Source organism: Calypte anna, chromosome 12 (genome assembly GCF_003957555.1).
Source record: "Calypte anna isolate BGI_N300 chromosome 12, bCalAnn1_v1.p, whole genome shotgun sequence".
NCBI classification, from domain to species: domain Eukaryota; kingdom Metazoa; phylum Chordata; class Aves; order Apodiformes; family Trochilidae; genus Calypte; species Calypte anna.
In genome coordinates, this window is record NC_044258.1 from 399127 (window position 1) to 426998 (window position 27872).

The 27872-nt window shown below is 42.2% G+C and overlaps 1 protein-coding gene across 1 annotated transcript in view; it reads right to left on the reverse strand.

Moving 5' to 3' along the window:
• The window catches only part of SYN2 (synapsin II), a 120481-nt gene that overhangs the window by 14951 nt on the left and 77658 nt on the right, over positions 1 to 27872 (reverse strand). Inside the window, exons 8-10 of the mRNA XM_030458618.1 lie at positions 24094 to 24168; positions 20133 to 20235; positions 10109 to 10258 (exon numbers count right to left, since the gene is read on the reverse strand). Coding sequence (XP_030314478.1) covers positions 10109 to 10258; positions 20133 to 20235; positions 24094 to 24168 — 328 coding nt within the window. The remainder of the gene's footprint in view (positions 1 to 10108; positions 10259 to 20132; positions 20236 to 24093; positions 24169 to 27872) is intronic.

Consider the following 27872-nt stretch of genomic DNA (forward strand, 5'->3'; position numbering starts at 1 on the left):
AAAGTAGAGGGGAAACACCCACCAGAGTGGGAAACGGAAAGGAGTCCAAGAAAAAGTCTCCAAAAAAAAAGGTATTTCTATTAGATGCAGCTTAAAGAAACAAAATCAGAGAGTGGAAATAGATGGAAAAGAAGATAAAATAAAAAAATTAAAGGGATGTTATATGAAAGTGATTATAGCACTGAGACAAAACAGGGAGATCTTAGACACTTCATTTATGTTTGTGTGTGTGGCAGCTCTTGCCTGTTCTGGAATGATGGGATTATTATTGCCTTTGTTTGAGTTTGAAATGGCTGCTTTTTGCTCTATGGTGGAATGAGGCTTTTTTGAAGTCTCCCAAGAAATGCCTGTGGGACAAGAAAGCTGTTTCTCCCAGGAGTCTATTAAGTACTTATAAAGGCTATTCTATAGTGGTGGGCTCATAATTACTTAAAAATTAATAATTTTTTTTTCTTGAGGGTGGTTACCATGAAGTTTCAGTTTGCTATTTGTTAGCAAAACTTGTTCCTTTTTAAACTTCTAGCTAGCATTTTTGCTGCCTTCTATGTTATAATATCATCAGCTTTAACCAGAGCACTATATCCTACAGACAACTGAAGTCATCCTAATTATCCTGGTCCTGAGACAAGTGGGGTTTTTCCTTTGGACTTCTAATGGACTTCTATATTTGTGAGGAACTCTTTCTCTTCCCCAGCTCTCCTTGGATTGTCTGCAGGGATCCTGTATTTTTCCAGGTACAGTGCTGGTGGTAAGCATTCAATAGAGAGTAGTCAGAAATAATACTAATTTTTAAAAAATCAGACCACATCCTGAAAGCTTTCACTTCATTTGAACAAATTTCTGTTGATGTCAGTAGAAACTTTGACCATATACTACTAAACCTTTAAAATATGTCCCTTCTCTCTTACAGTCTATATGTCATCAGATCCCTTCCAAAAGGGCACTGTAAAGGCACACTTGCTTAGTTGTTGCCTCATCATTTCAAACCAAGCCAAGCAAGATAAGCAATGATCAGTGCTTTGCTTTGATCATCCTCGTTAATGGATACATTCACAGGTAACCACCAAAAGGTTCTGTAGGTTTTTATCACAGCAAATACCCAGCAAGCTATTTACCAGCTGCATCTGCTGACAAGTGAGACCAAAAAAGCAGCAGAACTGAGCAGTGCCTACCTCCCTCTTTAGTAATCACTCCACCTACTGGTAGAGGATCTTAATAAGTATTTTCAAATAGGTTATCTTAACTTCCAGGATCAATTTGTTAGTAAAATCCCTGCTCAACATTTGTATTTGCACCTCACTGGTTTTTACTGACTTTCAGTATTTAAAAAATTGGGATTTATTTCCCTGCATGAACTTTGTTATTAATCCACTACAATACCTGAATGTCAAGTTCAAAGTAAGTCCAGCTTTGTGTACTGAATTTATGGCTGGTTTAAATCTCTGGACATCCTTCATCCTGCACTTCATGTCTGAGTCTCTGCCTCTGTTGTCATCTCTGACACTCAGATGGAGAGGTGTTTTACTCATGGTGTAGTAAAAATATATACTTTCATTTACACTTGTGATAAATAACCTTGACTGCTGAAAATTTAGCTGGAATGAAGTGTGCCTCAAATGTGACCTTTTAACAGGATGTGGTGGGCTTGGGGTCCATATCTGCTTATTCTCTTCTGCTTTTTTCAAATTCTATTCCTTTCCATTAAGATCTAAAAGGGATTGTCTTACATTTTCACAAAGCTAAAATAACTAAGGTGAAAAAAGGCTTTGATCAAAATAAGCATCTCCTCTTCCACATATACTCAGCTAACCGTGTGTGTATATATATAATATATATATATACACACACATTAAGGATTTGCCAAATGCATACCCAATGTCTTATTTCATGTGATAAAGTGCTGTAAGGTGATGCAATGTGCTGTAATGCTAAGCAACAGGGAACTCCCAAAATCAGGAATCACAGAAAGATAGGGAGCCACAAGATGTCACTGTGAGCCAGGAAACAGAAACTCCTTGCAGTCTTAGCTCTGGACTGAACCTCCAGGATTTCAAAACTGACTTGTAAAAATGGGGGTCATTGTTTGGTGACCTATATATATATAATATTTTTCCTTGTTTTGATGACACTGTGTTACATTCTCTGCTTATATTTTTAGGAAGGCATCTTGCTGCTGCCTGACCCTTTCCCCTTAGGCCACAACAATAACTACATAAGCATTTTAACAGGAAAAGCAATTTGCTTCTGAGGGACAATGGTTTAAAAAAACTGTGGACTGTGTAAGTGGTGAAGAATAATTACTAAGATTTTGCTTGTAGCCACTGATGGCTGTCAGAGTGGATTCAAACTTTCTGAGGGAAACCTTGAAAAGAAAAAACCCCTCATTATTGCTTGATGTAGACTACAGGGGATGCTCAATTAATATCTACACAAATATCTTACTTGTTTATTGCTGTTTATAAAGAGCAATCTGATGTAAGAGACTGAAAGGAAACAAAGAGCCTTATAGTAAAATCCTCCCTTTTTTCAGGTCCCTTGCTTCTGAAAGGGAGAAGGTGAGGCTAATATTGAGTGTATTTAGGATCTGGGCTTCCATTAGTTGTTATTCCACAAATCTGGCTGGAATTATGGTGATCCAATGCCACAGCTGCCACTTACCCACTATTGAAATGTCTTCCTAAGAGAAAGAAACCAGCATGTATGGTTTTAGGGATCATTAGATCATGGAGCAACCTTCTTGGGGCAAGCTGTTCTTAAATGACTCCTGCAGTCTGTTAGTAGAGCTCTAATTACAGCAGGGAATTATTTGCTTTGCACAGGGTCAGCAGGATTCTCCTACACTAATACTGACACTCTGCATTTACCCTCACTCCTGCAGAATGATTTGGCTTTTTTTGTAGGCTTTTAATTTATTTGTTAGGCAGTTTTTCCCTTCAGACATCAGGAAGCAAAAGACATTCCTTCAAGTACATGCTGAGGGACTGTGACAGAAAGAACCTTGGGGGTGGTGAAGTTACTTGATGGCATGGCCATGGCCTGGCAGACACAGGCAGATGGAGGGAGGGGGATTCTCCCCTCTGCTCTGCCCTTCTGAGACCCCACCTGGGTCCTGGCTCCAGTTCTGGAGTCCCCGACATCAGAAGGACACAGAGCTCCTGGAAGGTGTCCAGAGCAGAGCCACTCAAATGCTCAGAGGGCTGAGCACCTCCCTGGGAAGCCAGGCTGAGGGATTGGGCTTGTTCAGCCTGGAGAAGAGGAGGCTCCCAGGGGAGCTCAGAGCAACCTTCCAATATCTGAAGGGGCTACAAGAAAGCTGGGGGAGGGCTTTGGACACGGGGGGGTAGTGAGAGGACAAGGGGAAATGGGTTAAAACTTGAAGAGGGGAGATTCGGGTTGGACATTAGGAAGAAATTCTTTAATTTGAGGGTGCTGAGCCCCTGTCCCAGGTTTCCCAGGGGAGCTGTGGCTGCCCCATCCCTGGCAGTGTCTCAGCCCAGGTTGGATGGGGCTTGGAGCACCCTGGGCTGTGGGAGGTGTCCCTGACCGTGCAGGGGTGGCACTGGGTGACCCTGAAGGTCCCTTCCAACCCAAACCAGGCTGGGATTCTATGATTGAGTATGAGGGGTCTGATGGATGACACAAAGCTGCAGCAAACCTCCAAATCACAGTCGTGCTTCAGATGAACTATTATTAGACTGTGCAAAGCAGAAAGATTCTTTAGAGATAAGGTCCAAGCCTAAAAATTAGTGCAGAGAAGTTCACTTCTAAAAAGAACAGGCTAACACTGAATTCTGTCCACAGAACTCCATGACTGGAGGGATCCTCCCCTGGTCAGTGCATTCTTCTCAGTTAAGATCAAATCATTTAACTGTACTGACCATCATAAAAGCTTCAGTGACTTGAAACACATTGCCATTCATTATAAGCAGTTTGCTTTAAAAAAAGAAGTAAATCCAGGAGATGGAATCTAACAGAACTGTGAGTATCCCTATGAAGCCCAAGAACAGGTAATTTGGTGATGGTTTGTTTTTTGCTCTGGAGAAAATGCTTTGGGGCAATGTGTTCACATTTGGTTCAATTTGCTCTCTGAAGAGAGAAAAATAGAACTGGAGAAAACTGCTTGGCTCAAGTCAAATTATATAGGGGGGCAAGGAATGAAGAATGAGTAAGATCAAGAGAAAAACAGCAAAACCAGCACTAAATTACACCAGATCTCTAAATAGCTGAAGACAGTATTGGCTCCTCAACCCCAGCCTCTACTGGTCTCAATGTCATTGTACTGAACTGCCTGGTGGGTGAAGAGTGAGGCAGGCATGAAAACATTTTAGAAAAGAGTGTTAAGAAATGGAACACTTTGGGCTCTGCTAGTCTAATCTCCAAATAAATGGCTGACTGTCCTCTTTACCTCTGCATGGTTGATTGCTTTATTATTGGTGTGCAAATCCTTTCTTTCAGGTCGATGTAGCTGGGGCTGCTGTTCTTTGTGATATTAAGTTGTTATGGATGTTGTGTCTCTGGTGCACAAATTTCCTCCTTCCATTAAGGACAATAAATTCCTTGTTCTTTTGCACATAATGCAACGTGGTGTCAACTGAGCTTGACTGGAATAACATTTTCCTAATGGCATTTTCTCTCGCTTCAGCTCCTGACAGGACTGTAATCATTTGCATTTTATGGCAATAGTCATGCACAGTGGAATATGCTACACAGAATTTAGCTCATCACAATTCATGTAACAACTTGAAATGCAGGTTTGGATGGATGTTGTACTATTATTGTTTATTTACTAATGGTGCTGCAGAAACAAGCATAAAATAGCCTGCACTGAGCAACCACCTGCAGAGTACTGCAAATCCAGACAGCAGAAGTTTCAGCAGTGATCTGTCCCATCAACAGATGGAGATGGAGGAGTGATTCCTCTGGCAGCAACACTTCCCTGGGTGGATTAACATACTGGTTTGTTTTTTAGGGAATATTTGAAAAAAAGCTTCTCAAAAGATCTGTCAGAAATATTCAAAGAGGTTACAAAAGGTGGAAGTTGAGATTTCCATCATTTTCTTACCTGCAAGGACAGAAGATTTGTCTCATGGAAAACTTCTATTAAAACAATATTCCCAGATAAAGTTCTGTTATATGTTCTGATGTACTGTGAGCAAAACAAGCTGCCATTTTTTTCAACTAAATAGAAGCAACTTAATTTTTAGAGGGAGTTTTTTGACCACATGTGGTTGTATTGGCTCACACTTCTCTGAGTCCAGGGACTCTTGCCTGTCTTTGCAGTGGGAGGACTTGTAAAGTAGCTGATAAGAGCAAAACTGGCAAGCTTTGAATCATGAATACTTTCTGCCCCAGTACAAAGGTTTGCAGAAAGCAGTAGCCTGGCAGCCCGAGAGAAAACCAGGAGACATTTGCTGAGAGCAGCCAGAGCCAGGCAGCATCAGGGCTGCAAACCAGAGCTTTTCTCCACAGAATCTCTGCCATGTACCAGGAGAGTTTGTTACAGAGACTCTGCAAGTGTTCACAGAGAAATAAATAAGTATAGAAAATCTAGATTTAAAAATCCTCAGTGTATCTGATACCTCAGGTTAGAGATTTCATGGGTTTTGGAAGGACAGGGTCTGCCTGCAATCCCTGCTGCTGGAACCTGCTCCTTCTGGCACTCCTTGGCCTCAGCACATATGGCAAGGCCAATCATTTCCATCAAGATCTGGCTGCATAGCTCCAAACAAAGCCCTTTTTTTCTTAATCATGGATTTGTTTCCTAACAGTGAGCTAATTGGAACACCACTGGCCATTGCAGGCATTTATCAACTGGAGCATTTTTTTAGGATGCAACCAATGGAATGGGCAGATTATAAATAACTTTTATAAACCAATGCAGATAATAAGAGAATTCAAACCATGGCACATCTACAGTTGTACCATTGACTATAAACTCTTCATTTAAAAACAGAAGTAGCAAAACCACACAAATTACTCTGAGATGTTTGGATTAGTTTGGTTTCTAAGACCACACATACATATGCACATCGTTGATTTAGGATAAATTACTGGCTTTGCATTTCATGTGACTTGCAGAAATATGCAGCATCCCTCTGTGCCACAGATGAATGTAATGCTCATGATTAGGAAATAATTCCTCAGATTAGAAAAAGCAGAAGATTGTCCAAAGATGCCTGTTTTATCAGACATTTTATTCTTTGGAAAACAACCTAGCTAAAAAAAAACTGCACGTGAGGAGATACCTGTTTTAAACAATATATACCTGTTTCATTATTCTCCATTAAAGCTGGAAAGATTAACTGGTATTTGCAAATATGTTCTCTAGAAATTCCTGTCTCCTTTGTCTGTTCTACACTGGTGGATTATATGACAAGGCAAATTTAAAAGAAGCACAGGCTGATTTACTGAGATGAAAACAAATATTGCATCTGTTCTGAAGGGACATTTCTGATTTTGGTCAACTGCATTTCATAATCTAAGGATAGGATAAGGAAAAGAAGATTTATGTTGAATAACATCCTGCCAGCATTAGGAAAGGATGAATTCTTCAGTAAGCTAAACTAAGTAGAAATCTAATAGAGGTTCAGCAGCTAGCCAGCAAATATTATCTTTGGATTCATCCCAAGCCCTTTTGTTTAAGGGGCAAAAAACCTTTTCATGGACATGGAGAGTGACAGCAATGACTGAGAAATTTAGGACCTTTCTTATAATGCTTCTTGTGTCCTACTTAATTCCACACTTGTGTGGGCAGTTCTCTTAGGAAATGAGTAAAAACCATGTCCATGTAACAGATAACCAGTTTCTCTAAGTGACACCAGTATCCATAAATATTTCTCCAGCCTTCTCTTCTTTAAAATCCAGGGAAGCAAACCTGACCAAGCCCTTCCCTTTTTTCCCCCCAAAATGTGAAATATCAAATGCTCTCAATGGCTCTGAATCTCTTAATGTTACAGTAATGCCTATTACTGATTTAAATTCTGATTTACTTTGACTTATTATGCTCTGAGCAACTCTAAATTTGTCCCTTTGCTTCATTTTAATATCTGTCTAATTTAGTAGTCCTAAAAGAAACCATACTGTGGCATAAGGTGATTTTTTTCCCCCCACTCCTTGTCTTTCTTTTTCAGTCTCCTTTACAATGGACTTGAGTCATGTTGGATGGAAACTTCTCCATTGTAAGTGGTTCCGTGGTCAAACAATTTTGTGCTTAGTTTCAACTGGCTGTAATATAAATAGAAGCCCCACCACTTTTTTATGTGGGATGATGTATTTTTATAACTTAAAGCATGATGATATATTTGAAGAACAAATTAGTCATTCTGCCTCAAGAACTAGTCTGTCTGAGGTGTGCCACAAAATTGTTTTCAAATTGTTTACCTGGTGTGGAGCCTACTGGGAGTAAAAATAGATTCTGGATTCAGTTTTGGTAATTCCTGTATGACAGTTTGGTTTCTTCTGCTGCTTTACCATGGAGCTGTGCTGGTACAGAGCAGAAATAGAGTCCCTGATGGTTTGTGTCAGGATGTATTGTCATGGGTTATTCCTTCAGTGTGCTAAGAAAAGACCACAAGAGTTGCAGCTGACAAGGCTCTTGGGGATCAGACCTGCTGCCTACCTGTGAGGACACAGCAGATGCTCCTCAGTGTGCACAAAGCACGTGGCAAAAAATCATAGGATGGTGGAAAAGTCTGGGCTGAGAACAGACCTTTTAAAGATCTAATCTAAGCCCTCCTGCCATGGGACCCTCCAGTAGACCAGGTTGCTCCAAGCCCCATCCAACCTGGCCTTCAACACTTCAGGGATGGGGCAGCCACAGCTCCTCTGGACAACCTTGGCCAGTGTCTCACTACCCCAATCATGAACGATTTCTCCCTAATGTCTAAGCTAAAACTACTTTTTTTCAGTTTAAAACCATCACCCCTTGTCCTGCCACGCCAGGCTTTGGTAAAAAGTTTTTCTTGATCTTTCTTTTAAGCCCCCTCTAAGTACTGACACAAGTCACAATAAGGTCTCCCTGGAGCCTTCCTTTCTCCAGGCTGAACAACCTCAGCTCTCTCAGACTTTCCTCAGAGGAGAGCTGTTCCATCCCTCTGATCATCTTCGTGTCCCTCCTCTGGACCTGATCCAACAGGTCCACATCTTTCCTGTACTGGGGATCCCAGAGGTTGATGCAGTACTTCAATTAAGGTCTAACAAGAGCTGAGTAGAGGGGGAGAGAGTCCCTTCTCACCCTGCTGGCCACACTGCTGCTGGTGCAGCCCAGCACACTGTTGGCCTCCTGGGTTGTGAGTCCACATTGCTGGCTCACATCCCACTTTCATCCACTGGCATCCCCCAGTCCTCTCTGCAGGGCTTCTCTCATAGAATCCTAGAATTGGCTGGGTTGGAAGGGACCTCAGAGATCATCAAGTCCAACCCTTGATCCACTCCCCCCGTGGTTCCCAGCCCATGGCACTCAGTGCCACATCCAGGCTCTTTGGAAAGATCTCCAGACACGGAGAATCCACTACTTCCCTGGGCAGCCCATTCCAATGCCTGATCACCCTCTCCAGAAAGAAATTCTTTCTCATCTCCAACCTAAACCTCCCCTGGCACAACTTGAGACCCTGCCCTCTTGTCTTGCTGAGAGTTGCCTGGGAAAAGAGCCCAACCCCCCCCTGGCTCCAACCTCCTTTCAGGGAGTTGCAGAGACTGATGAGGTCTCCCCTGAGCCTCCTCTTCTCCAGCCTCAACACCCCCAGCTCCCTCAGCCCTTCCTCACAGGAATTCTGCTGGATCCCTTCACAGCCTCCTTGCTCTTCTCTGGACCTGCTCCAGCACCTCAATCTCCTTCCTGAGCTGAGGGGCCCAGAACTGGACACAGGACTCAAGCTGTGGCCTCCCCAGAGCTGAGCACAGGGGCAGAATCCCTTCCCTGGACCTGCTGGCCACGCTGTTCCTGAGCCAGCCCAGGATGCCATTGGCCTTCTTGGCCACCTGGGCACACTGCTGGCTCCTGTTCAGCTTCTTGGCAATCCAGACTCCCACGTCCCTTTCTGCCTGGCTGCTCTCAGCCACTCTGTCCCCAGCCTGGGGGACAACCATGACCCAAGTGTAGGACATCAGGTCCCTCGGGGTGGCATCCCTTCCCTCTACCCAGGTGGCTGCCACCTGCACACTCAACCCCACTGTCCATGGCACTGGTGAAGAGATTAAAAAGTTCTGGTCTCAGGACTGAGCCCTGAGGGACACCACTTGTCACTGGTTTCCATTTGGAGATGGAGTTGGTGACTGTAACTCTGGACGTGGCCAATTCCTTTTCCATCTGACAGTCTGCCCATCAAATCCCTCTCTCTCCAACTTAGAGGTAAAACATTTATGTTCTTGGAGCCTTTTACAACCAAACCAGACTCTCAGAAGTTATTTAAGAGATCAATAAAATAAACAGAACATTTCTGTAAGCATGGAATGGAAACACAAAGTTGGTTTCCAAGGTCTGAAAGGTGGCACGGCCAGGGGCAGAATTCTGCATCCCCACAGCTCAGCCATGAAAGAAACATCCATTTGAAGCCTTTGACACAAGTTTGCTAGTGTGCAAAACAGATTTCAGGAGCTCCCTAGATCTGAAAGGTATTTCCATGATTTGCAACAAATAAAAAAAGATTGTCATGTAATTAATTTCTCACGAGACCAACAAGAACTATTGTCTTGGTGTCCTTTCTGACATCCTGAGGGCAAAGACTGTCTGCCAGTCCTGCTTATTATTTCCAGGATATTTAACACAGGTGTAACTGAAAAGAAACAACACAAAACCTGATAATCCACTTATTCTGCAGTTATCAGTGGTAGAACTACACCAGCACTTGGATTACTACCAGAGGGGTTGGACTCCATGATCTTCTGAGATCCTTTCCAACCCCTAATTTTCTGTGATTCTGTGATAATTATACCTGGAGATTTAAACCTCATTTAAATATGACAAACCTAAAAAACCCTCGTTGATAGGTTCTTGAATTCTTGCAGTTCAGGGTACATCTGGCACAGTCTTCCAGTCAAATTCTTTGAGGAAAATTTTGAGCTTAAAATCATAGAATAAGGTTCTATTTCTCAAACAAGAGTTTCCTACCTGAGGCTGCTGAGTGGCAGTGGGTCTCTGAGGAGATGGTATGGGAGTTTTGGACAACATTTGGTTCATTTTGCTTACGACTAGATCAGTGATAAGTTGCCTGTCTTCAGTCTGATGCTCCCCAATCAGAGGCATTGCACAGTCCATGACCTGAAACATAAACCAACACATCAGCTGCTGATACAGCACTCAAATCAACTTATCCCCACATCTCTCTGCAACCTCAGGTCATCTGCTGACTTCATGGTTTTTCAATAAAGCCAAACCAGCTCTGTAGAAATGATGTGCAGGAGATGGGTGAGCAGAGCAAGAGCACAGCCAGTTCCCGCTGCCCTCCCTTCCCAGCCCCAGGCAATCCACAGCCCCCCTGGGACACTGGGGCCCCCACTCTCTGGGGCACACAGCTCCTCTGGGGAGCTGAGGTTTCTCAGGCTATGAAGTAATTGCCTGCTCCTTGGTCTAAGCTACATTTCTGAAGACTTTCTCATGTGTTTTTGTGGCTCACACTGTGTTCAGCAGCTGAATTAGACCATGGAAATGCAAACTAAAACCTCAGCTTCCTAGCTATTTGTTGGATTGCTGCTAGGGTTGGCTGGATCCTTATTCATTAATGAAAACTTTAAACTATGACCCTTGTTGTATCAATATGCTTTTTTGAAAAGTAGTGTGTCTGATGTGAAAAAGATGTAAGAATGTCTAAAAAAAAAAAAGGAGGATATCAGAGAGGCAAACAAAAATGTGCACACTGTCATGCCAGATGTGGCAGGTTAGTAGTGTCCAGCAACCATGAATAAAACAAATAGTGAATTCAGTTCACCTCAGTGGGTTATAAACATTTGTTATTTTTACACAATATTTGCCATTCCTACAGTGTATCTACTTTTGGGATACTTGCAAATATGCACCTTCCTGTGGCTCTATGGCTTCTGATGTTCCTCCTCTCTTGCAGGTAGATGGAACAAGACTGAAAAGGTTCAGCAGAGTCAGGAGTGCTGCAGGACTTTTGCTGCCACAGGCAATCCCAAGTGCTAATGGTCAGAGGAAAACCTTCACCTTCCCTGACCCCTTCCCAATTTCCAGACAAAGCACCAGCAAAGGAGCTGTCCTGTGGCACACAGGGCTATCTGGGCTGGAAAGCTTCACTCCCCTCTCCTCAGGTGGGCACCCTTGTTGCCGTGAGCAGCTTTTGTTGGTTACCCTGCTTGTGCATTCCCTGGGAAGATCCTGAAATTTTGTCACAAGACCTGATCCTGCAAATGGATAAGGTGGAAGAATTTGTTATCCCAAGGGGTGACAGAGATCAGGGGGCTGGATGAGCATTCAGCTTGTGCATCTGCACTGTGTGGGATCCTGATGAGGTGGAAGGGAGCCAAGGGAGACACCACTTTATCTCCTTTACAGACAAAGAGCAGAACTTTACCTTCCTCCTGTTAGATACTGAAGGGCTTCCAGGAATTAGACACACAAATTGTTTATTTAATGAGACGTGGATTTAAAAGAACATCCTAACACTTCCATCTCGTGCAGGGGTTGCAGTGTACCTTGTAAATGCACTGTAAATAATATTTCCTAAGCCTGAGGATTTTCAAAGTACGGTAAGTGCTGCAGACATTCTTACTGAGGCTGACAGACTGCTTTGGTGTACTAATGAGATCAGTTTGGACCCCCAAACCATTGACATTATTCCTTTGCTCATTTACAAGAGGCACTGGCATTGTGTATTGGTGGCCAGAATGTTGGCAACACTTGTTCTGGCATCTTCAGACCTAGGATGTCTCCTCAAAGCTTCTTCAGAGAGAAAAGGCTAAGAAAAAAAGAAAGAAATAATAACTGAAGTCCAGAGCAAAATTTCCTAAGAAATCAATGTTTTTCCACTCTTGGGCCATACCCACAGCACTGCAGAAATGCTGAATAATTACACAGAAAGTTTCTCTAAAATTTAGGATATTTTCTATATAGATACTTTTAACTAATACTTTTAATTAACTGAGAGAAAGGTTTTGAACCAACATGAGCTGGTATTTCTGAATGGGTAAAATGCAGCCCTGCAATAGAACATATTTTGGATTTACTTCAGTATTAATGTCCACTGACTTATTGGTATTTCTTAAAACTGTTTAATGCCATCAGACCACTTCAAGAGTCATATGCATAATGCCTGGAGGGGGGAGGCAACCATGTGTGCCAGATACACTGACCAGGACTTTAAAGTGTTAATAATGGCTGCAGGTTGGAATGTCCTGATGTCAGTGGGAAGGATGCCTGGTTGTCCACTGCAAAACCCCAGATTTTCAGAGAGGGAGTTGTGTCTGCAGTCTTAAAATCTGCCCCCCTGAAGACAGGCACGAATGACAGTTATATTTAAATAATGCCCCTCATTACCAAGTGTATATTAATCCCTCTTTTACCTAACAGGAGAAGCACCACCTACATGTTTCACAAGAGTGCAAAGAAAACCTTGTTTTGCTTACCATCCACTTACATTAAAAAAAATTATTTGGAAGGACTGTGTAACAAATTGCCTAAAAAAAAGGTAGGATTAGGACCTGGAGTTGTGACTGAATTTCTACTTTGAAATACTTGTGTAACTGCAAGTTTACATGTCAACTTTCTTTAGGAGATATTGTCACCTTCTTTACCAGACCAGACTCTCTCTCATGTGGGAGAAGGCTATGGCTAAGATTAAAAAAAGCAGCCCTGGAGTGTTGCTCAAAACTTCAGGTCCACTTCAGTGAAGATCTTGTATTTCTTGAAGACAGTATTATCAAATATAGCTGCCTTACTCACATACCAAGGTAGACTCAATCACAGGTGACATTAAAACCCATGGCCAATTGCCCTTGACAATCTTTTGTCCCTTGGACAGGCTTTGATGTGAAAACCCCTTTTTTTTTGTTTCCATGCCAGAAGAAATAGTGTTGGCCAAGGGTAAGCTGACCCTAAGGCTGAAGAAATACCAAGTCAGATGCTGAGTGATGAGAAGCCCTGACATGTTCTGCCCTTCCCTGGAGCACAAAGACAGCAGCCAAAGAGGTACAAAGCACAAAAGCAGCCTCACTACCTTGTAAAATAATCACACTTATCAGAAATTAGTGATGCTTTATATACATGTACATTAAGAATTAAAAATACCTTGGGTAACTGGGAGTTTTTAAAACCTGTGAGTGACTAACAGGAGTGTCAGGCTGGCATTTCTCCCACTTCAGAGGAGTGAACAAAGTTTAAACATACACAAAGCATCCTGTTTATAAATAGGCTACTTACAGCCTGTAGTAGTTTTAAAATACCATTTAGACACAGACAGGTTTCTTGGGTTTTTTTCAGTATCTAGGTCAGGTAGTCAAAATATTGGAGTTACCCACTAAGAAGATTTCATAGCAAAAAAGTACACTTTTAATTTAGAAATTCAAATGTGTTACTGATATAGCAGTAAAAAAATGAATTAAAAAATCGTATTATGAACTGCAGTCACTTAGTAAGTATTGCTTCTATCTCTAATTTATTTTCATTTCAGTAACTAGTGGGTGAATTTCTCTTATCACATTCTGAAATACACATAAGGAGTCTTTTTATTAAGCTATAAGAGATGGGGGTGCAAGTATTAGCTCTAGTGACAGAACCTGCTGCAGCATCCTTAAGTGACAAAACAAGAGCCTGAACCTTTCAGTGATGTGACCTCTGTGGGAATCAGCCCCTGCCCTCCACTGCTGGTGTGGGCAAGGCAAGCATTTGAAAACTGTGCTGCAAAACTGAGACTGGCAAGAAGGGGAAGAGAAATGCTGTTTATCTGATGAACAGGGAAGGAAATGGGGTGGGTGTAATAAAAGAGCCAGTGCAATTCTAAGATAGCAGTAATTAACTGCAAAGGGATCATCCTGTCTGAAGGAGAAACAACTCTGACTGGCATCGTCCATGGTTCTCCTATGAGGAAGGGCTGAGGGAGCTGGGGGTGTTGAGGCTGGAGAAGAGGAGGCTCAGGGGAGACCTCATCACTCTCTACAACTCCCTGAAAGGAGGTTGGAGCCAGGGGGGGGTTGGGCTCTTTTCCCAGGCAACTCTCAGCAAGACAAGAGGGCAGGGTCTCAAGTTGTGCCAGGGGAGGTTTAGGTTGGAAATGAGAAAGAATTTCTTTCTGGAGAGGGTGATCAGGCATTGGAATGGGCTGCCCAGGGAAGTAGTGGATTCTCCGTGTCTGGAGATCTTTCCAAAGAGCCTGGATGTGGCACTGAGTGCCATGGGCTGGGAACTGCAGCAGGAGTGGATCAAGGGTTGGACTTGATGATCTCTGAGGTCCCTTCCAACCCAGCCAATTCTATGATTCTATGATTCTATGACACGTTTTCCACTGGAGGATTAAGCAGGATCTCTTGCCTAGAGCTTTGAGAAGCCCCAGCCCAAACTGTGCTGGGGAGGAAGAATGTGGAGGCTGAAGGAAGGATGAGGAAATCTAGGAGGCAGTGGCAAAAGAAGGTGTTGGTCAGCATGCTGGAATACAAGAGGAACATGAAGGAATGGACAGAGGGCTTGCAAGTTGGAAGGGCCCAAGGAATCCAACAGAACAACCACCTATGGATTTCATAGGGAAAAAGTCCCAGGGGAAGACAGGATAACTGGTAAGTGCAGAGGGAGGAGGAATGACTTTTGTTGCCAGTCAGGGTGACTTTGCAAGTCCATGCTTGAGAATGTGTGGACAGAGCAAAACCATTTCCTTTGATCTGTAAATAAAAGAGGCTCTCTGGTGGTGTTGCTACACCATGGCCACGTTCTTCTCTTACAGCATGGACAGGTTTTTCTGTGGTGCATTTGTGGGACCTGGGTGGCTTCAATTGTGGTGAAAATTTTGCCTTGGAAAAGCAGAGTCTGATACAGATCTTCACTGAAGAGCTCTAAGTCTGGGGAAAGTCACTGACATTAGGAAAAACCAATAGATTGAGGAGGTTGGGATGTAAGAAGAGCTGGTGTGATTTCTGAGAAGGAAGGGAGTGACTGGGTATGAAGTCATCCCAGGGCTTTCCCTGAGGTCTCCACAGCAGATGCAGGAATCATTTGTAATTGGAAATGCAACCACACCTGAGAAGTGGGCAGGGGACAGGGCAGCACAAAACCAGTGGTGACTGCTAGGAAATTCTTACAGTCCCTCCTGGAGTGGGTGAGTAACAACATCTGCAGAAAACGAGAGAGAGCAGCTGGGAAAGTGAATCCCCTGTTCCTTGATGAAAGATCCAGGGCCCACAGAGAAGTTTATATGGTCTTGTTTTTAGCTGGGATGAAAACAAACCAAGCAAATGATTGCTATGTCCCATCTAAATTGCTGGATAAAGCTGAATTTGTTTGTTGCAAATTCATGCCAATGGAGTAGATAAAAAAAAAAAGTGTAAGAATATAAAGAAAATGCAGTTAATATAGCTGAGAGAAATGCAAGCACTTGGAAGAGAGTATATGCCACAGATTGGTTTAATCTGGAAAAGGACAATTAGTTTAACATCACACTGAATTTTACCTGTCTTGATCCCCTATGGTTAAAGCAAGGCTCATTATGAACACCACAACACATTAAGACAGTCACACATAAGTGGTTATTGCTGCTAATTTAAAATTTCCAAAGTTAGAGATACCTTGACAATATATGCAGGAAATGTAAATATTATGTGGAAAAATATCAGCGAATAATTATTCTTAAGATGGAACCTAATTCATGCAGATCAGTAAGTATTACTGGAAGATAATTTTAATTATTAAAATTATCAAGTGGAAATAAGACACCTGCAGCAGCCAGCCACCTATTCAACTTGGAGCTAAATCTGGGGGACTGCCTGTGAGGCCACTTGAAAGGGTTCTGACATTTGTTCTCTTTTATCTTTTACTGCATTCATCAGCAAGACCTGAGCTTTTGCTCAGTTTCCCAGAGGTTTGGTTTTCCGAGAAGGAACCCTGGAAGGAAATACTCAGTGGAGTCAGAAACATGAACGATGCTCAAGTATCTGTTCCTTCCAGTATAAAAACTACAGAGGGGTTAATTTAAAAAGGGAAATACTAGAAGTCCTTCTATTTAAGAAGTTAGTGGACTTTAATTTGATTTCTTATTAGCAGGGACTGGCAAGACAGTTAACAAGCTGTGTGCTGCAGTGATGTGGTAACAAAAACCTCGTTTCTACAGCTCATCTCTGGCATGATGATGCCTGGCAGCTGAGTTTCCCAACTGAGGGGAAAAGAATAGACACGACATGAATAGCAAAGGTTGTTACACACAATAATAACTTGGCCTTCCTCCTGATCAACCTGACAAGCATTCTTGTTAGCTAATTGATTTTTTAATTAGTCCATTGCTCCCTAGTAGGACTTGGAAGCTAGTTTTTGGAGTACAAGAGAAGAAGCAGCACAAAATCCTTCTAAAGAAAGTGTTTTCTTCCAGGGAAGAAGCTTTGGAAAAGAGTCTTCTATTAAAAGTCACAATTAACCTCTTAGAGACCCCATCTAAGTAAACTGCAGAGAGCTTGTAGCTTCACAGCCAACAGAGGCTCTATTGTGCTTGGGTAGTATTATGACTTCAATATTTTGTCCTTCCTGTCTTCAGATGAACTGGGTTGGATCTTTTTTTCCTGGGGATGCATGGGGTATGCCTATAGTGCACAGCAAGAAGGCCTTTAAAATAATTCCCCTGGGAGCAGCACATGCAGCAATGTGGAAAGGTTACTGGTGCATTATCCTTCTTGTAATGGTTAGGAAATAACAGCTTGTTAAATGACTAGAAATCTCTAGGGTGGCTACAGAAAGATGATGAAAGATGAACAAATGAGCACTGGGGAACTGACCCAACTCTATAAAATGGGCCCAAATCTAGCACCCAAATGTATAAAATGTGAGAATCTGTATTATCAGTGGCTCCTATTACACTGACACCTATTTGGTGAGAGGAACACACAAATCCTGCAAGGGAGACATCTACAAGAAGCTAACAGTAATAAAAATCTGTGTATTTATTTCACAACAATATTTATTCAGAATTTTAGTGTCTAAAACTACACTTCAGTGTCTCTAAACATTCTTTTTTTTTTTCATTTTAGTTCTCTAATCCTTCCATCCTATCCTTGAAAGGTTCTTATTCTACTCACACAGCAAGCAGCTTCGCATAGCTTGAATGGCCACCAGGTTTTAAAATAAGTTATTTAAAAATCATCCTATTATCACACGTATATAGAAAAGAAACTTTAAGAGAACCTAAACCAGAAAAAGAAATGTTTACTCTTCTTGAAGAAGTGGGGCATGATGGCTGGAGGTAACATGAAAAACCAACACGTTCTTACCTGCAGTGCAATCGTACCATACTAGACCATAAAGATTCACCCTACAGTGGGGGGTTTTAAGAAGTTAGAACATTAGATTCATGAGACACAATGTTGTAATGACTCTAATATCACCAACTGGTACAATTTGTTGCTCCATGGTTTGGGGGAATAAAAGGAAGCAGAACGTTAAACCAAGGAATGACAAAATGACCATCACCAAGCAGTTGAATGGCTGTAAATCTAAAATAAGAAAATTATTGGTATAAGTGAAAAAAAAGAAAGCAAAGGACAGGATCAAATTAATTAATAACCTTCCAGAAACTTTGAAATATACAAAGTAATTTACATCTTATGCTTGCTAACATTTGTTTAGAATGGATTTTCATAAGCAACGAGTTGTTACATGTAATACCTAAACACTGTGGGCATTTAAAAATATTCTCTTGGTTTATGTGTGTCCTAACAGCTTTGCCAAAATATCTATTGTGTGCTAAGCAGTTATTCTGTAAAATGCTGAGCTCCCAACCTCATGACACAACACCCCTCTGAGGTTGAAATTTTGAGTGCTGAGCACATGAAGGATACTTCAGGAGAATTCCACCCTAGCTCGTGGCTGGGGCTTGTGTCCACTTGCCTCTCAGCGCCTACACAGAGAAGTCAGGAGGAATATATCTGTATACATTAGTCCATATGTTAGGAAGCCTGTATGTTTCCTGTCAGGTCATATCTAGGGAACTGAAATGTCAGGAAACCAGAAATATTTAGTTTTGGAGCAGGTGCACCAGCCAGCATGAGCAGAGGAGAGGCCAGATTTGGGGCAGCAACTGGAGCTGAAGCCAAGCACTGCAGACCCATTGCCTGCTCAGCTGCTGGTCCTTTAACTACACATCTATTTTCCCATGTTGAAAGTGCACAAAAGGCAAAACTTTTTCCTCTACTGGTGCAGATGGTCATCTGCTCCCCATTGTATCACAAAATTATAGACACTAACTGTGAAAATTGTAGGGTAATAACTGTTGATGTCAGCTGGCTTTTTAGTAGCAACTGGTCATGTTACAGATGTTCTGCTGGATGTGGGCTTTGCAAACCATTCTACATTTCAATGTCTTATCCAGATTTTAACCATTGTTGGTGATGAGCATTGCCATCTTCCAAACAATTCAGCTGATTCTGTGGCACAGCAGGAATCACCACGCTTCTGCCCGCTCGTTCTTTTAATTGCACCATCTATTATGTGCACTACTTAAAATGCTCCACAAACCCAGTTCCTGCTGCATTATCCCGCAGTTCTGAGAATTCCATTTGCTTAGCAGGATGACTGTATCTGGCATGGCAAATCAGGGATTTGTTCAGCAGGAGGAAGCAGGGTACTCTGTTGGTCCATTTTATGATTGGTGCTGGGGATTTAATTTTCAAAAAACTGCTGCCCCTTCCCCTCCTACCCAACAGACCTCCCAGGCCTGAGGCAGGAGCTGGTTTGTGTACCTGACTTCAGCAGGAGTTGGTGATGCTTGCTGGCTATGCTCAAAAAGCTGAGAAATTGCAGAAAGTGACAGCTATATTTGTAGAGAAATCAGAGGATGAAAAGGAAGCAGGGAATTAAAGAGGTTGGTAGGAGGGACTCAGTAGTGTGGGTTGATGCCAACCATGGGGCAAAGACTGCTCCATACGAAGAGGTTTAGTATGGAATCCTAAATTCTCAGCTACAGTGAGTTTTGAGATAGTAAACTACAGGAAGTCTTGCTTTGGCCAGGCAGACTAAACAAAGAGGATTTCTTGACATCTTCCTTAGCATCTCAGTGATGAATTGTGTTTATTTTGTTGAAGGGTTGCAAGCAGCTCAGCCCTTTAAAGGACTATTGATTGAGAACTGCCAGCAACTGCAATTGGGATAAATGAATTTGTGGAACTAGCAGAGAAGACAATACATACTGCTGCTTAACACTCTGACAAAACAAGATTTGTTATTCTAGAAAGCTTCTGTGTTATAAATGGATAGAAATAACCAGAGAGGCTCAATCCATTGTCTCCAGATTACTCCCATGGTTAAAAAAATACTCTTCTGCTTTAGCAAATACCACTCTCTTTTGAAGTGGGGAGATTCTGAAGATCCTTGCCTATCTCTAAGAACACAGAAGATCCTGAAAAACATTCTTAACTGTGGGACAGACAAGTGATGATAACTTCTTTAATGGCCAGACAAAGACATATTTGTGCATAATAAATTTAAGGTAAATGAGAAACAAACTTTTCAGAATTATCTCCAGTAGAAACTTCTGATTCATGAGGAATTGAGTGTTAAAGGCAACATTTAGGCTAGAAAAAGAGTAAAGCTGTTTTCACTTCATTCTTAATTTCCCTTTCCATGTAAAGGTATAATTTGGTTGGGGTTCCTTGGGATTGTGCTATCTATAAACCTTCCAGGAAAAACTGGTAAGCCTGCTCAGGAAAGAAATCATAAGGGCTGGGAAAATGTGACGTCCACATTTGGTTTTGTTTTGTAGTTTGTGTACATTTCCTCAAAAACTAAAAGACATTACCATATATATGGTTACATTTTCCAGCAAACCTTGCCACTAACTTGAACATGTGGCTTTGTATTATGATTTAAACCTTGCTCAAAAATACACAGCCTTTCCCGAAAGAGAAATAAGACAATTCCTAACTAGCACAAGTCTTCTTTACTTGGGTGGTTCTAATACATAAAAGCAGATATTGAAAAGAGTGGGATTGCTTACCTCAAAAATATAATCTTTTCCATCCTTTCCATGTACAGCTTTAACAGCACAGATGTCCAAACCACCAAATATTTCAGAACAGGTGTCAACCCAAAGCTTGTACCTGTTTCATAAAAATAATTTTTTTCTGTGAGTATCTCAACAGGCTCTTGTTTTTCCACAGGCCTAACCCAATAATGTATTTTATACAACACTTCTGCCAGTAAATTCTGCCAGTAGAATTCAGAAAAGCTGTGGCTTTGTACCCTGAAATAGCATTGTTCTGGATCCTTCCCAGTTTATACTGGTCCAAACACCTGTTTGCTCTAAACTGTGAGTAACCTGAAAGGTAACAGATGCTGGAACACAAACAGCATTTAGCTGGGTCCCATCCTGCATTCCCAGTGCCCTCAGGCAGGGACAGCTTGCTGGCTGTGCCTCTTGCTTTCCGTGAGAACCCCACAGAAATGGATTTATCTGGCCAGATTTTGTGGCTTTGGTGATGGCAAAGGAACAGGGGACAGGGCTTCTGTTTTTTCTCTGAAATTCAAGCCTGTGCATCTGTGCACAGATCTGAGTGTGACAATCCCCTTGTGTATTGTGTTTGGTTGGGCCCTTAATTATGAATGAGTTTAATTCTTTCATCAGGAAAATTAGAACAAGAGTCTCTGTCTGCAATTAGGGACCCAGCTGGATTCCAAAGTAGCAATGGCAGCTTTAGGTGTACATCACTTACCAAGGCAAAACAAAAATCAAGGCAAAACAAACCTTCAGGTGATGCAAGAGAACCAGGGTATGGCAGGAGGTAAAAGTTAGGTAGCATGCAGACAAGGATAATATTCTTCATGTAGGGCTAGAGACAACTGCAGTAAAATCCAACAAAAGAATTGTGAGGAATTCTACAGCTTCTTAAAAGATCACGTGTTTCATGCAGCATTGAACATAAGGACAATTCCATTTGATTTCTAACCTCATGATAAGAAATATGGACAGAGGGATGTCCAGGTCAGCCATTCCACATGCAGTAACATGATTTATTTTTCTCACATGAGGAGGTTTATCCATCCACTGCATGGAGACATTATTATTATGGAGGAATGAAGTGGGATGGAGCAGAAAAAGAGTGAGGTGATTCCTGTGCTCAAGAGCAGAACTGTAAGTGCCCTAGCAGGGTGCCAGAACACTTTGCTGGGTGTGTCGGGAAGGGAGGTGAATTCTGTGTGTTTGCTCAGTGGCAAAGACTGACTCCCAGGACACAAAACACCCTGGAGAACTTTCCTGAGCTTTTCCTTAACTGGTGACAGAGGTACTAGAAGGAGATGGCATGGTCTGGAAGGGTTCTATAGCCATATCCCAGCTCCATCACATGAAGGACATGTTCTCCTTAAAAAGCACCAGTTTTAAAGCAGCCACTTATCATAAACATTTTTCTCTTTCACAAGCATCTGAGTACAAATAAGAGCAATTTCCTTCTACAGACCCTCCCCTGATCCAGCCTTTGAGCCATTTCCATTGCAAAAAAACAGCATTCAACCTCACTGTAGTGTAGGACCAAAGGAAAATTCATTGCTGGGCTGAGAGTCTCATTCATACAGAATGCTCTTCAGTCACTGCATCCCTTCCAAGAGAACTCACTGGGTCACACTGTATTTTCTTCTATCAAGCCTGTTTCAGTGGAAAAGTTTTTCTTATAAGCAGAATACAAAGAAATTGATACAACTGTTGAAAAAATCCTGATGGCAGCACGTTAGCAAGGAAAATAATTTTTGCTTCTGTGAGAAATGTGGGTTTTGTCTGAAATGAGAGGGTTTTTAGGACACCTGGCAATTTTAACATCTGCAGATGCACTCACTGAACTGCTAGCAAGCACTTGCTTAGAACTTCTTTCCCTAAAAAACCAAAAAACAAAGAAACAAACCTAAAAAACCAACATGTATCTTACAAGGACAGCAAAATTTGTCTTTAAGAGTAAATACCTGGACTTTCTATGAAAAAAAAAAAAAGACATTTTCTTCAAAATACCAAAACACCACTCAGACTCATCCAAGGGTTGTTCATAGTCTCTCTTCTGCCAACAGAGAGCTGGAACAATGCATTTGGAAAGAGCAGTTTTGGACAGAGGAATCTGCAGTGTTCTCAGCCCAGGAGGTTGGATGAGAGCTCCTGGTTTGGATTTTGCCAGAGTCTGCAGCAGGCTCTGGTGGGGAATCAAGTTTTGTTCCTCAGGTGTCTGACAGGAAAGCTGTGGTGTGTCCCAGTTAGCAGAGGGCTCCATTCTTCTGCTCCTGGACTCAGAGAGCTTGAGAAGAAGATGAACCACGGGGATGTGCAGCTTCTGTCCTGTCCTTGTCCCTCCCTGTGTCACATTCTGCCTTCTTTTTCTAAATGCTTGGACCAATATTTGCATCCAGCAGTGCTGGTTCAGGCATTGCTATGAGCTGCATTACAAAGGAAATGCACCTGCCCCAGCTCTGATTGCTTTTGGTTTGTTGCTAACGACTTCATCTCTGAAAAAAAACTTGCATTCCTCTCCTTGCTCCTGCTCTGTGCACTTCAGCTTGCCATACAATAAAAAGCTCCTACTGTTAGGAGAAAACAGACATCTTTGCTAGGCTTTTGACTTTGTAAAAGAAGTTTTGGGGTCTGACTAGTGGGGTTTTTAATGGGAAAATGCCTATTATGCTCTAATCTCTTCCATTAAACTGAACGGAAGCCAAAGCAATGCCGGTAGAGCATTTCCAGTGAGGCAGAGAGGCAGGGTGAACCTTCCCCACTCCTTTCCCACACTTGATATTGTGTCCTTTCCCTCACAGCCAAACTGAAGGGGCTGTGTTTTCCCCCACTGTAATTACACCCACAAAAAACATCCATGCTCTTTCTTCCCCTCCCTCTGAAGGCTTAACCTCACTTTCTGAAGGAAGGTGGGAGGGGAATGAGAAAGAGAAAATAATGTGGCTCCACTCCATCCCCAGAGGGGAGATCAGCAAGGACACAGTCTAGACAGGGGTTGGACAGCAGGGACTTGTAATTCCCATCTTACTTGTTTGCACCTTTCTCAGGGCAGGCAATGGTTCAGTTCCTGTGTCTCCCTCAGCTCATAAGAGGGACCAAGTTGTAGATTCCAGACTTTAAAAAAAACACAACAAACCCAACCAGAAAAAGACTACTGTTGAACTTTAAAACACCTTTTAAATTACACTTTCATTATACAGAGCTTTTTCAGCTTCCACTGGTAGCAAGCGTTGGAGAACAAAAGAAAATTAATAGCCATCAAAAAGCCTCAAGGAGTTATTTGGCAGGGAAAAGAGGTCTGGATGTTGTAGAGGAACTTGGAGCAAATGAGTAGTATTGAGAGAAGACCTGAGGTTCAAAGCAGTTTGACAAAGAGAATGTGTTTCTCTGGACTGCAAAAAGGATTCAGTGTAAGAAGAGGAGAGAAAAAGAAATGCTCAGTACAGAGCTGGAATGATGACACGTGGGAAATGAGCTTCAGTGGATCCCAGCATCTGGGCAAAAGCCTCAAAGTGTTGTTCAGGGGAAAGTCCAGAAATGGAAAATAAGCATTTTAGCAGGATTGGAAGTAGAAAAGAGCAACATTATTTGAAGAGGCAAAGTTAAGACCAGATTGCTCAGTTATAATAGATGATATGCAAAAGAAAGTAGTTTAAAATACTGTGGAATGGGGTAAGACTTAGGTAAAACAGGGCAAATGAACCAGAGGAAATGATTATATAGGCTGAATCTAAAAAAGGAATTTTCTGAAGGATGTTCCAGTAGTTGTCCAGCTGCTGATAGCGATGCAGGAACCCAGGGGTGAAACACTTGGCTCATGTTCTTCCAGTCTAATTCAAAGGGGTTTTTTCCAAACTGAACAGCAGACATGCATTTGCTGTGGACTGCACAGCACCAATATGATGTTTTAAAAATGCATTTCAAGGAGAATGAATTTTTTAAATTACCTCTTACATGAGACTTGACTTACTTATCTGACATAGCAATTTGTTCCAACATGGCAGAGCCCGTGTTTGTCTTCCAGTTTCCGGATATGGAAGTTCTCCTGAAAGGGGGAAATTATTACAAAGACAGCCAGTGGTTTTGTATTTTTACTGTCAAATAAATTACTCCAATTCTTACATGAATACTACAGCAGTATTTGTACCTTTCTCTTGTCTGGCAGCTTGGAACATCTAAAACACAAAGACTTCTAAAGAGGTGTCATGATTGTCAGAAATACCCATTTCCCTGTGAGCACATTAGGAAGTATGATAATGCTGTGGAATCTGGGTTCCCCATTTACTCATTTAACATTTTCTTTAAAAATAACCTGCTCTGGTAAAGTGAAGTGTTAGCAGAAAGCTGCTCTCAGTTATAAATAGTCTGAATGAGTGCAAATGTCAAGGAACTGAAGCTTCCTCTTCTTGTCTCACATCCACACCACTGCAGAGTTGGGTCCCAATACCCAAAAATCAGGACACCTATTTTTTAACATCTCCAAAGTGACCTCAGATCTGTTTTAGAGCTGGGTTTTGGTTCCCCCTCCCGTTTTCACTCTTTGCTAGTGTACTAATATAATCTAAACAGTTTATGGCAAGGCCTGAGTAGACCATCTTTTATTTAAACTTGAAGAAAAAAAATAAAGCATTTTTACCCCAGAGCTTAGGACTGCCACCAGGGCTGAGAAAATTACTGCTTTCTGAAACCTAAATGCTGTACTGGGAATAGTCCATGGATAGGAATTATGAAGTGCTTCCAGTTAGTAAAATAATAGGAACATCTGTAATGTATTAAAAGTATATTAAGCAGCAACTCTAGTTTTCTATCCATTTTTCTATTAACCTAATCAAGAGAGCCAGTAGCAATTGGGGGGGAAACGTTGACTTCTCTGTGGGAGCCTCATAAAGTTAGATGAATTTTAGAGCAAAAAGTAGAGCCACGTAGAGCATAAGGTGCCAAGTTTTTTGTTGGCGTGGGAGAGAACAGTGAAAGGGGAAGGAGCATGTTGATTGTTCTGTGCAAGGTAACTTTTCCCAGTTATAAGGCTATTTCCTGATTCCTGATGCATTTTTCAAATGCTATTTATTTCTGTATATATGTGTACTTCCAACTTAAAAATTCTAAGTTCTGTAGCACTCCCCATACCTATTCTGCATCAGAGAGAGAATCTTCTCACAAACCTCAACTCTACTGTAGACTTCTCAATGGCATTCATTGCATCCACTAGTTCAGGTCTCTTTCAGGAAGCCAGATGTGACCAGTTCAGAAAAAAATAGAAATTAATTGTCCTGAAGACTTTTTGGCAAGTGTTTAGTGCAAGCTCCTCAGCTGCCCTGATCTCAGCACTACTGAATAGAGGAGAAAAGCTTCCTGGCTTGAAGCCACACTGTGCTCCACCACAGGACAGGTCCCCACTGACCCTGAAGCAGTCTGAGGATGGTAGCAATGCTGTGGGACCAAGAGAAGACACAGAGGAATGCTGTGGGCTAACAATATAATATAATATAATATAATATAAATATAATATATTGCAAGACCATTTCAGACATAGGCCGTTACTCTGTCCTCTTATCTGCTCCTTTGTGTGTTTTCAGTCTTTTGGTGCCTTGGCAATGTTTTATTTTAAGACAAGAGTCTTACACCTTGTGGCCTCATCAGGGCCTTGCTTTGTTTCCTTACAGGAGTTAATCCTCTCAGGGTCTTCCTCTGTTTCAAAGGGTCTGTTGCATTGTTATTTCCTCCTCTTTTCCTAAATATCAAGTAAGACAAAAAAACAACATCTACCACTTTTAAGTGCTTCAGAATCATAGAATAATTTGGGTTGGGAGGGACCTCTGAAGGTCACCCAGTCCAACCCCCAGCAGTCAGCAGGGACACCCTCACCTAGATCAGGGTGCTCAGAGCCTCCTCAAGCCTCACCTTGGACATCTCCAGGGATGAGGCCTCAACCACCTCCCTGGGCAACATCTTCAATTCTTCCACTGCCCTCATGGTACAGAACTTTTTCCTAACATCCAATCTAAATCAACTCTTTACACTTAGGCTTCTCATGCTTTCACTTCATTTGGTCTTTACAAAGAAGGAACAACTGTTTTAAAATTGAGGGCAAAGGAACAACAATTAGCATAAACAATTCACCCTAACTGGAGCTTCCCTCTTTCCAATGCTTTTCTGCTTTATTTAGTACCATTTAAAGTACAGGATCCAAATTGCCCAGAGAGGGACTTGTCCCCAGGAAAACCTGTAGCAATGTCTCTATCTGCAGTCCCTGTGCAGGTGGCCTGTCAGACTTTTCATTCTGCAGCACTGCCCTTCTGGGGTTGGTGCTCTATGCTTTTGTTTTATTGACCTTTTGATCAAAGCACATGAAGCTGTGAATTCAGAGTGTTGCTTTTGGAGAGCAGATTTAACCGTGGTGTTATTCTATTTCTGTTTTTCTTCCTAGTGTGTGACCCTTTCAACTCTATTTTCTTGAAGTCAGATGGACTCTGCAGTGGTCCCCAGTGCAGCGAAGTTTGCGTCACAAAGCGCTCAGAGGAGCTGTGGTGTTCAGAGGGACCCAGGGTTGCATTTTGGCTCTAATCTCTCCTGACAGATGATAAGCACCAGTGTTTTGTGAGTCATGGATCCACTTATCCCACAATTTCCCACAGAATTATAAAACTGAAGCTCTTCATAACTCTCTTTAAACTACAAAAACAAATGTTCGGTTGGTGTTTTTTGTGGTGGCTCTCCAAGTGCTCTGCTCCAGTGCCACTGAGTGAAACGAGAACCAGCTGTAGAGCAGAACTTCCCTCCCAGAATGTATATGTGTGCTTATGAGGGATTCTACAGGCATTTGGTAAAGCTTCTTTCCTTGATGCTTTGTTACAATGGCTTGGTATTTCATTTTTGTGTGTGTGATTTAACTGCACGAAAGAATCTAGAGAAAAAAACAAAAAGGATTGCTAGGCTTGTAGCATTTGGATGAACCCAGAGCTTTGGAGGAGAAACTTAAATAAAAAGTAGGTGGAAGAGGCTGTCATTTGAACTTATTTTTGCTGTCCCTCAAGCCAACTGTTTCTCCTATGAAGAAGAAACACTTAATGTTTGAAAACGATAAATTTACCATGGCTGACTCTTCCAAAATTAATCTCGAGACTCAGCTGCATTTAAATTTGAAGTCAAAGTAAAAAATGGAGGGCTCTCTGCCCTGAAATGCAGTGGCCCAATTTCTGCCACAGGGAATGAACCACCAAGCTGCTAACACTGCATCTGACTGCTGGTACCTGGTGCTGTGTCATGGCCAGGGGGAACTGAGCCCTGTTCCTAAGGCTGCCTCTTGGGAGCTGCAAGACAGAGACAAATCAACTCTGCTCATTACAAACAACAGAGGAGGGGAGAGGTGGGCAGCACCACACAAGAAATCTGCCTGCCAAAGCATCAACAAGGGAGAAAACCACCAAGCTAGCCCTGAAGAGCTGAAGGCAGTGGTATGAAAAGGTCTGAGATAGAGAGGTAAGGCTGGCTGGTGACTGGAAGCAGAGGCTGAACAAGGCTGCTCAGTGGTGCTGAGTAGAATCAAAGGGGCAAAGGAAAACCTGGGGCTATGGGAAAGCAGAAAGGGTTGGGACTAAGAGACAGAAAGGTACAAGTGGTCTGGGAAAGTGGTGGGACTGACCCAAGATATGGTTTGGAGAGAGAGAAGAGAGGTGACCTTGTGACAGTACCATCTTAGGAGATCACCTGCTGCTATATGGCCTTCCAATATCAACCTGGAGAAGATAA